The 12,207-nt window shown below is 31.1% G+C and overlaps 1 protein-coding gene across 2 annotated transcripts in view; it reads left to right on the forward strand.

Annotated features, from left to right (window-relative positions):
* LOC144842879 (beta-arrestin-1-like) overlaps positions 1-12,207 on the forward strand; it is a 37,076-nt gene that overhangs the window by 11,033 nt on the left and 13,836 nt on the right. For both annotated transcript variants that reach the window (XM_078699453.1, XM_078699454.1), the window contains exons 2-3: positions 318-438; positions 10,041-10,071. In XM_078699453.1, coding sequence (XP_078555579.1) covers positions 377-438; positions 10,041-10,071 — 93 coding nt within the window. In that variant the 5' untranslated portion in view covers positions 318-376. The remainder of the gene's footprint in view (positions 1-317; positions 439-10,040; positions 10,072-12,207) is intronic.

Genomic DNA, 12,207 nt, shown 5'->3' on the forward strand with positions numbered 1-12,207 from the left:
ATACAACATTCATGCTGTAGCATGATGGCCAAATATGGCTGATGAAGAAATACATTTTCCAGTTCAAAGCAGAATTTGTAATTTTGTATACTTTACTATTCAACGTACTGTACAATACAATGTTCATTCCACATTGCTAAATTGTCTACACAACCAGCTTTATGTGACAAAAAAATGTGATGAGTCCATATATGGACATGATGATGTTATATCACTACCATATTTGGGCACATCACACTTTTTTTGTCAAACTAGTTTGATAGTGTAGACAGAGCTTAAAAGACAATTTTTTATTTAATGTTTGCTTCTCTTTTCAGAATCATCAAGCATCACAGAAGAAAAGAAGGTAAAAACAAAATATTAGAGTGTGAAAGAGATGGATAAAGAAAACCAGGATAAAAACGGTGCTGATCCACAATCCAAAAAACCCGGAACAAGGTAAGATTACAAATAATACAGTATCTCCCCAAAACTAAATTATCTGAATATAAAATATCAAAAAGAGCTGCATAGGCAGGGTAGATAGAAAAAATCAAACAAGTTAAAACTGCCTTAATATAAATTTATTAACACGACATGTTTCGGGCCTACAGTAGCCCATCAGGTGAAGAGAAAATGTAATAATAACAAAGGATATAAACATATCAGTCACACAAAATTACATAATACAACGAATCGGCCAATCAGATCAGCCAATCAAACTTGATTTTCTATGAAAACAGATGTTTTTTATGAATTTGTTTGTCGTTTGTTTACTAAAAATAGGAATTGTTTTTTAATTTGTTTTTGTTCGGGTATCCATTGTTTACTTTACAGCCATTGAAATTAGCCGCATTAGTTGAGTGGAAATGAGTATTTAGATGACCAGTTTGTTTATTATTTTATTATTTGCAGTAGTTGATTATCTAACAATGTAATCCTTTCTTTGCTTTGTTTAGAGTTTATAATACCATGCTCAAATAAAATTAGTTTTGAAATAAGCAAATACGAAGGGAGGAATCTTTACAGTAGAATATTTATTCTGTAATGTCATTATCAATCAATCATAATGGAATGTTTGTTTTTGTTGACTTGGAATGACATTATCAAAACAATTAACAGCTTTTTTAAACACCTGTTGATTTGGAATCAGAGTTTTTTTATATTTTTCTTTTTATTCAAAATGTCAACGATACTGTTCAACTTTTATTAGAATTGCTGTGCATACATTGTGCAAGACTGTAATTATTATTTAGCTGATAACAAACTCTCGTTTAAAAAAAATATTAGACGAAGGGGACGGTAAATTAACAGACCGTGATGGTTGTAGGACGTTCCACTTGCCACATAAAATGAATGCTGTTATTATTAAGCTCTGTCTACACTATCAAACTTTATGTGACAACAAATGTGATGTGCCCATATATGGACATGATGATGTCATATCACTACCATATTTAAGCATCACTACCATATTTGGGCACATCACACTTTTTTGTCAAACTAGTTTGATAATGTAGACAGAGCTTAAGTTAACTTACAGTATGATTATCAACATCATTCGTTCGTTGTCCCATGACCTAGGTGGTCGTAGGGGCGTAGCAGATGAGATACGTACTCATCATGATACGACACTCAGGCATACTCCATATCTCCCAGCGGTGCATATCTCCTCTCTGGGCTGGCGGGGGTTTTTGCTGGATAGCCATCATTGGTAACCCTTAATTGTACTACAAAAACAACATTGACAGCCACTAAAATTTGGCGTATGTGGACATAAAGCATTGGTTCCCACTATGATGCAACACGAAGAGGTAAGCCCAACACAAGTAAATTTACCAATCATGATAAATATATCATCAACTATCGTGTTGTGATTGGTCAGATTACATGCATTGTGCTTACGTTCTTGCGTTGTGTCCTAGTGGGAACCGAACTTTAATTTAAAGATTGCAGTATGAAGTCCACAAAAAAAATTTCCAAGCTTGCTTTCACACACAAAAATTCTTGTTACGTTTTAACCAGTACTATGTAATTAAATTGTAAAAATATACAGCATCTACAGTAGATACTAAAGATACATTTTCAATTTTTGCTTCAGCTCTGCCAAACGTTATGTAATGAAAAAAAGTGATGTGCCCATATATGGACACGATGATGTCATATCACTACCATATTTGGACACATCACACTTTTCTTGTCAAACTTGTTTATTAGTGTAGACAGAGCTTTAGATCCAAATATATTACATTGCACACACTTAGTTCATCACCTGCACAATATGTTTTCAAGTTGTGTAGTATTCAAAAACCTTGGAAACGTACAAAACAGTATGTTAATGAGAGTCAATTTAATGTTGACTTAACGTACGTAGTAGTAACACGGATTGTATTTATGCACAAACTATGTTGCTAAGTATAATACATTGGCTACTTGAACGCAACAAAGATATTGTAGAGCATTAACATAACAGTGACACAAGTTGTAAGTTTTGTGCAATAATGTGTGTGTGTTTAAAATATGTATTCTCTTCATTTCCAAAAAATACTGACCAACTTTACATCTCATGGCCAAATTGCATATATAAAAATATATGTTATAATTTTTGCTATTATACTAAAGTATATTTAATTGTTTGCCATTCTTCAAGAAACATTTCTGATAAAACAATCCAGTACTCAGTATAATGTTTTGTGCTGTAGTGATGTGATACGCATAATGTGCTGGTACATGTGTTTACTGTATCTATGTTTTGAGATGACAGAATAAGCTATGCTCTCTTATGGCCACCTTTACCTATGATTTTCTATGTATTTTTATATTATTATTATTTTATGATGAAATAAATTGATACTTTGATAATGTGAGGTTAAATACAGTAATTTGCGCATAGCTCTTATACAGTAATGTGCTGTTGTACAGTAATGTGCTTTTGTACAGTAATGGCCTGTCATACAGTAATGTACTCTTGTAAAGTAATGGCCTGTCATACAGTAATGTACTACTGTACAGTAATGTGCTGTCATACAGTAATGTGCTGTCATGCAGTAATGTGCTGTTGTGCAGTAATGTGCTGTCATGCAGTAATGTGCTGTCGTGCAGTAATGTGCTGTCATGTAGTAATGTGCTGTTGTGCAGTAATGTGCTGTCGTGCAGTAATGTACTACTGTACAGTAATGTGCTGTCATACAGTAATGTACTACTGTACAGTAATGTGCTGTCATACAGTAATGTGCTGTCATGCAGTAATGTGCTGTTGTGCAGTAATGTGCTGTCGTGCAGTAATGTACTACTGTACAGTAATGTGCTGTCATACAGTAATGTGCTGTCATGCAGTAATGTGCTGTCATGTAGTAATGTGCTGTTGTGCAGTAATGTGCTGTCGTGCAGTAATGTACTACTGTACAGTAATGTGCTGTCATTCAGTAATGTGGTATTGTACAGTAATGTGCTGTCATGTAGTAATGTGGTATTGTACAGTCATACAGTAATGTGCTGTTGTGCAGTAATGTGCTGTCATGTAGTAATGTGCTGTTGTGCAGTAATGTGCTGTCGTGCAGTAATGTACTACTGTACAGTAATGTGGTATTGTACAGTCATACAGTAATGTGCTGTTATGCAGTAATGTGCTGTCATGTAGTAATGTGCTGTTGTGCAGTAATGTGCTGTCGTGCAGTAATTTGATGTCATACAACATTGATATGCTGTCATACATTAATGCGATGTACATACACTGTTACTGTACAGTATGGGACTTCATACATTATGCTTTCATCATACATTATACATTATTATACAGTACTGCATATTACACTGTCAAAAGTGTTGACAGTAAAATTGAAGGATATACAGTAAATTAGCATGTCTGAACTTTAAATATCACAAAGCTACTGTATATAAATGTATTAAATTATATTATTGATATTATTATTACCGAATTAATCAATTTCAGCATAAGAATTTATTTAATGTGTATGAATGCTATAAATAATATGCTTGAGTTCGTTTCACTGTTTTTGAACAATGAGATAATGATTTATGTGTAGCCTCACCTAATTATTGTACTGTAATTTTATGCAGAGTGTGTGCATACACACAGCATGCTAAGATGAATGAAGAGATTACCATTTTACATATTTTTTAATTAAAATATGTTTGTCAACAACACCACATTATTTAATAATAAAGTACTTCTTTATTAAATTTTATGCTTTATAAATTATTTGTATGATGAAAAAATGTTTGTTGAATTTAAACTTGAATCTAGTAATTCAGAAAAAAATGGATTAATTTAAAACTTGTCCTTGTTTTTTGATATACCATCTAATGATATTAATAACAATCACACATAACAATCAATAACAATAAATATGTCTTAAAATTGAAATTAATGTTATTTTTATGACTACATCATCTTTATTAATTGATTTATAACGATAATCTTCTTATGAGTTGTCAACAATCTGTGTGTGAAGTGCTTTGACGGGTCAAGTGTTTTCACTACTCTCTAGTCTTAGAATCAATATTACACAAATCACAAGATATGAAATTTTGAACTTTTTGATTACAATTTGTCAACTAGATTTGAACTTGTCATGATGGGTTAGGTGATCCACGCTGGCAACATCTATAATTTATGCTATTGTAAAGATCTCCACCTATAGATACCTACCTTATCTATCTCAGATGTACCGCGAAACATAGATTGGTGAAGCGAGCTCACCCTCTAGGTATTGTCAATTAAGATTGAGATATGAGAAAGAATATTTCTAAAAGACCACAATAATTTGTTTTCCTTTTGATGATTATTGAACATTCAATTGAACTATGGAGCTAGAGTATAAGTAGTATTCGGCCAGCGACAAACCATATCAGCCACCGTTTTAATATATACTCGCCAATCATAAGTTAAACATTCAATTAAAATATGGATCTAAAGTTTAAGAAGTATTGCAAAATAAAAATTTCAGCTAGCAACAACCGTTATCAATTCGCAACAATGCAGAAAAAAAAAAAAATTATTATTATTTTTTACTAAACTCTAAAGCCTTGTCTACACTATCGAACTAATTTGACAAAAAGTGATATGCCCAAATGTGGTAGTAATATTCCCAAACATGGTAGTGATATGACATCATCATGTCCATATATGGGCACATCACATTTGTTGTTACATAAGGTTGATAGTGTAGACATAGCTTTAGAGAAGTACAGTATATAGTATTTCTTCAGGCATTTTTAAATGTTACCTTTGTGATTTACAGTAGTAAATGTTATACTGTACTTGGATTATGGAATTCATTTTACGATGAGGATGTCTAACTTTAAAATAGCAAGTTGACATTTAGCCTAGACCTTATTTCCAATTCAACCAACCTGATTTTAACAGAGAGTTTAATCTTCAAGTCAACAGAACATACCATTTACGATGAGGTCCTATATATATTGAAATTAATTTACCTTTTTCAACCAACATGCTTTGGTTTTAATCTTCTGTGGAATTACCGTTTATGAATAGTTATGACTCTTTAAACTGTTTAAGAACAATGTACTGTTAATTACTGTACTATTTTTAAATTTTATTTTCAGCCTAAATGGAATATACCATTTCATTCTAGGTTACAGTATACATACTGTAGAAAACTGGTATACTGCTGTAATTTGTTTTTGGTTAAATAACTGTTTAATGGGCATCTTTAAAAAAAATTGTTTTTTATGGAATTATTAATTAATTATTATTTATTGTCGGATAGGAGGGTTTAATGAATTTTTATATTACAAATTGTAGCATTCTTCTAGACCAATGTTTACCAATCTAGGTAAGCTGCAGTCGTATACTACCAACACCATATTTGTTTTATGATTTGAAATTTAGGACGTCAATTTATATCTATAAATTCGTTTATTTTCTGTGATGGCTGCTAGTACTCTATTAACAAGCTAGTTAGAACATGGAGGTACAGTATACCATGGTTAGAAGACCCAAATGATGCCACACATGATCAAGCCACAGTATGTCATAGGTTTACACGCTTTTCTATGTAGTCAGTGTGAGGCAACTATCAAACTGACAACAACATAAACTTGAATCAACCTGTTTACTGTGTAGGCCGACCCAAGTCGGTGTGAGGCAACTCGCAAACTGACTACATAAATTTGGATCAACCTGTGAATTTCAAATGCGCTGATAGAATTACAAATTAATTATAATTATTGTACCTGTATATTCTTATTAATAAAGTACTCCTCTTTAGAACACCTAGGCCCTATTAAGTGGACACTCTCATGTGAATTGGTCAAGCCTGACGGAAAACCCATAAGGTCTGTCTACACTATCAAACTAGTTTGACAAAAAAAGTGTGATGTGCCCAAATATGATAGTGATATGACATCATCATGTCCATACATGGGCGCATCACATTTTGTTGTCACATAAAGTTTGATAGTGTAGACAGAGCTTTATAGAAGTTACAGTATTCATATTTCAGAAAATCAAATCATTTTTATCAAATTAATCAAATATTCATTTGATTTTTTTCAAATGTTTGTAGTTAGTAACTAATCAGCTGTGATTGTGAATGTGTTTTTGCCGATTGTTAGCAAAAATTGTTCTGGCCATGTGATAATTGTAAAACTGATCTTTGTATCAGTTTGATCAAATAAATCAAATATTTATTCTTTTAATTTTTTTCAAATGTTCGTAATAAGTACAGTAAACTAATCAGCTGTGAATGTGTTTTTGCCGATTGTTAGCAAAAATTGTTTGTGCCATGTGATAATTGTAAAACTGATCTTTGTATGTGAAGTATGTGATCATAAAAACGTCTCTATGATATTATTGATTTAACAAGACACTCTTTACTTCTTTCTCATTGGTTGATTGTAATCCTTGCTTTAATAGTATTAGTTGCTAAGGTTATTTAAAGTGTACTGAAGAATAATAAAAAAATTATTTGAGGAGAAAAAAAAGTGTTTTCTTTCCCAGAAAAGACGATTGTCAGATATGTTTTTAAGTAGTGTACAGTAAAAGCTCTTTTATGAGTGCCTAACAATGCCCTCGTTTGTACTGTACTTATACAGTAGTCCGGAAATAATTTGAGGTCTAAAAATTCTGGTTTAAAGAGAGTTCCGAATTTTGTAAAATTTCATTATTTAGCTAAAAAACTTACTATAAATTCATACAGCAGGTAATTGATCTTAAATTAAACGAATGTGATTATTGTTACTATCCAATTAACAGGCTAATTAGTTTGTTAAAAATTCACAATAGTAAAAAAGATATCTCTTTAATGACTGGCAGCCAGTTTGAAGTTCTTAATTAGGATTCTAAAAAATGGCTGTAAATCAAACTGATTTGTGGCCGAGGTTTTTTTGTGTGGATATGATGTGTATGTTTCTATTTTCATACCATATTTGGTGTTACTTTTACTGTTAACGTATATCCTCGGGTATAATCCCACTTCGGGTCTAATCCCACCCCATACTTTATGTCTGATTTCACAGACAGGCATATCTCCGAGTATAGTCCCAGTATTGACTTTTGGTCTGGATGTAGTTCTGTCACTAGTTCACATGAGTTTTTACAAGAAATGCTTACTAATAATTTTTTTTTCCTGAAGCAGAATTTCCCCGGTATAGTTCCACCTCCCAAAGTCGGCCCAATTTTGTGTTCTAGGTGGGTGGGATTCTATAGGATATACGGTACTTTTATTTTACATCTTATTTTTGTCATAGGGAGCTTTTGAATTTCACACATGTATAAACTATTTATGTTTGGTTGACATAGAATCTGCCGAAATTATCTCGGCAAATATCCAGTGAGGAAGCAAGCCACAATGCCCTCACATGTATGTACACAATGGTGTAACAAGTTCCTAGGTCGCGACAAGTTGAAGTACCTTATAATGTCACTGCATACGCTCAATAGATTACATTTGATTACGTTAAGTAACTAGGATCCCAGATCATCACAATTTGAAAGTTCCCTAAATGTATAAAATGCCTCCAACTTGTGTAGTCATTCCAAAATGTGTGTTGGGTTTAAAGTAACATTCTTGATCTGATCTACTGTACACAGTACCTTCTTGTGGCTGTCAAACCTGTAGCCTTTATTATGCAAACAATGTTACTTCTGGTATATAGACATATTATATAAATTAAATAGATAGTGCTTTATTATTGGCCAAATTTTCCAGCATTATGGACAACTCATAAAACTAAATTAAGAAACCTACCAGGTCATTTGGAAAGATATTAATTGTAAATTAAGTAGTAAGGGACCGTATCAAACTTCCATTTGAAGGTATATAAAAATGATACACTTTGGTTTCAGGTAGGTATGCCTACCTAGTTTGTTAGTGAAGGGCATATTAGGATTATCATGGTTGAAAGAACCGGTAGCCAATGTGAAACATTAACATTACAAAACCAAAAACAGTGTGTTTGTTTTATTTTTTTATAACCTTAATAAGCAGGACATCATGGCTTTTTCTTTATTGATCAATTTTTTTAACATTCATGTAAGAACAAAATCCTGTATTACAGATACAGTACCACCACATACACAGGCCCACTTCCTCTAAATACAGTACTTATTTTCTCTTATGATTTACTGTATAACTTCATATACTACAAAAAAAAAAAAAATAAAATTGTATAATTTTCAAATTTAACACTTTTTAAATCATAGTTTATCAGTAATCAACATGGTTCCTGATCCAGAACTTGACTAATGAACTATGACCTATAAGTATTGTGTCGCCAGTTGACAAAAACTCTGCCAAAATTGTGTTGAGGAGTCTGGTGAATGCTTTAGCATGTTTAATTTAACTTGGCACATTTTGTACTAATCCATGCTTTTGCACATTACTATTAAGTTGATCATGATCAATCAATTTAAACCTATGTTTTGAGAATACAGAATACAGAATATTTCTGTTTGTTTGTTTTTCAATGATTTTAAAGCTATTAATGGTTCCTGGAGTAGTGTATACTTTTGTGCATATTTTGAACAATACAACGATAATAGAAAGTGTGTGTTAAAGTGCATGATTATGTTTTATCCTTTATGTATCAGATTGATTGTAATATGTACAGAAGAATATATTGTTTGAAGGTTTGCATGGCGAAATCAGTAGATATAAAGTTTGCGGTACACCACATATTCTGTATATAGTTCAGAAAAAAACTGTTGAGTTTCTCGACGTTTCGATCAATATACTTTGATCATCCTCAGGAGTGAGGAAAGCGTTTTTTGATTATATTTCCTTTTATTTATTCTTTTTTTAATTACTATTGAAAAAATGATGTACTGTACTTTTTCTTTACAATTTTCCGCTAAATTTAGTAAAAGTTGATTGAGTTTTCTGGATTTTTTAATAACATGTTTTGTAAAGCTCTGTTGTCATTAGTTTTATATCATATTCTTAATTTCAAATTGAGACGTTGTATTTCAATATCTTTTGTATCATATCCATGGATACGATATTACTTGTTTAATTTATTGCCTGTTTGTTGGTAGATACTTAAAGATATAATTTACGATGACCTTCGACCTGAAGTAGTTTCTTTATGATTGATGTAATTATATGAAGGAAGACATTGTATGGCAACTCATATATCAAAATGAAATTATTAATCAAAATGTAATATAATATACACATGTCAGTAAATAATACAATAGTTATAACCATGACAAACAATTGACTATAACAGGATTCGAACATAACACTCTGGAATTGATAAAACACCAAGATTCAGTACCACCATAGAGATATTATAGTGAACTATACTACATATAATATCTCTATAGTGCCACTATTATTATTATTATTATTATTTATTCAGGCAAAAGATACATTTTACAAAATATAATACAAATCAACAAATTAAACAAACATGACACAAGTCTAAAATATAAAATTATAGTCATTAGCTGCCAGGAAAGCACAAAAGCAGCCTAAGCCACTGTCACCAAATAGGTGTGTACCTCCAACTAGTTATTTTAAAATGATTTAAATGAGTTTTAATTTAAATTTGATGTTTTCTTTTTTTCTTGACAGAGTTTTTAAGAAGAGTAGTCCAAATGGAAAGGTATGTAAATAAAGCAATATAAAGAAAGATATATTTCAGACTTATATAATGTTAAAGGTCAATTTTTATTTTTTTCATCCTTTCCAACAACCTTTTTTTTTCTCTCAAACAATACACTATACTGTAGTACCTAGTAAGGTTTCGTAACAGCTTTTATTCATTCGGGCACTGAATGCTTGTCAGTATTACCATACAAGAGTGATGTGACACTTTGTAATTGTTTTTTTAGTTTTTCAATATATCTGCTTTTGTATATCTCAGAGCAAACATAATTTCTATTTTATATGCAAATGACAATAAATGGAAGTAATTTTCCACTGATGAATGAATGAAATTTGTGGGGAAATTAGGGGTGGGATTATACTCAAGTATAACAAGCAAGCAGTTTATGGAAATATAGCAATTCCCTTGTCAGAATTCAATCAAAGCTGTGGGATTTACAAAAAACCGCCTCTCATCTCACAATACTACTGTCTACATGCATCTCAATATTTATCAGCAAATGTTTTCATAGACACTCTTTTGCCTAGTCTGAGTTTCCAAATACCCAATATTTCAACCGTAGTAACTATAAGCTACCGTATGGTAACTGTTTCCTAATGTTTGCATTCTCTTGAATATAACTGCCTAAAGGAGTGATGCGAAAAGAATCTGGAGGTTAAAAATGAATCTTAGTAAAAAGAGAAAAATTGAAATTCGTGTGCTTTATAATATATGTAGACAATGCCAATAAAGATGTATTGTCCCCCAAAAACATGAAAAATAAAGATTAATAAAACCAGACTTTGAATAGGCCATTTTGCAGTAATGAAGTTATAATTTACTTCCATAAACAAAAACGAAAAAAAATTACGATTTCACTTATAAAAAGACAACATAAACAGTTAAATTTAACCAAAAATTAATTGTCTGACAGACAATTTGACTATTTTTTTCTTTAAATTACATTTTTTTAGGAAAATATTTTTTTAGATCCAGTTTTTGGTCAAAGTGAATAACTACTTTGTGACATTAAAATGGCATATTTAACAAAAATAATTTTACAAAATTATTTGTTTAGGGGGAAAATATCTTTAAGCCACTGATGTTAAATGAGATTAGGTTCCCAGGTCCTTTACTCTCAATGTACCGACTGTTACGGAGCATAAGGTTACCACTAGTCTGGTTTGTTTTAGCACTCATCTTGTACTATAGGCTTAAATTAGATCTTGAAACTCATCAGGAGGAATAAGTAGTTAAGTGAGATTGTTCACACCTGTGCGAATCTAAATATAACACAGGTGAAAAGTTTTTAAAAATTATAATAATAAATATAATACAATAAGGTTTTATTATAATAAATAAGGATTTTTCATTTTTCATGTATAAATCTCATAAAGTTCCTTCCCTCTATTTTAGCATAGCAACAATCTCTTTAAGTTTATATAGCTAATTGTTTTTGGTTATAAAAGACTGCCATACAGTAGAACCAAGTGGCCATTTCGCTTTAAGATGTATTGTCCCCCAAAATCATGAAAAATGAAAATTGATAAAATCAGACTTGCAATAGGTCATTCATTTCCGTAGAAAAAACCCCCAAAAAACAAAGTTTTCACTTATAAAAAGACAAACAAAATCAGTTAAATTCAACCAATCCATTGACTTCCATTTTTTGCTTTAAAAATAAATTATAGTTTTTTCAGGTAAATAATTTTTTTTTCAATCCAATTTTTGGTGAAAGTGAATAACTATTATTTGACTATTAAAATGGCATATTCAACAACAAAAACATTTTTTTCAGGGGGGACAATTATATCATTAATAAAGTCAATAAATATTTCACTTCAGTAGTGTTCACATTATATACTTTTTTTAAGTGTTTTCTCGAAGTGTAATAGGTAATATGGCCACTGAGCACTTGGGCTACAGAGAAACACATAAAAACCTTTAAAATAGTACTTTTATTATTAATACCACTAAAGGGAAATATTAATTAGCTTATGTAAAATGCTTAATATTATGTGGAATATCTCACTTAAGTGTGATGGAAATGTTTTTACTTAAAATGTGATTTGTGAATACGGTCACTGCATATTAAACCATCAAACTTGGAAATCTAGTATATAAAGATACCAGTATAATTTTACTGTAACAGAC

Source organism: Antedon bifida, chromosome 5 (genome assembly GCF_963402885.1).
Source record: "Antedon bifida chromosome 5, ecAntBifi1.1, whole genome shotgun sequence".
NCBI lineage: Eukaryota > Metazoa > Echinodermata > Crinoidea > Comatulida > Antedonidae > Antedon > Antedon bifida.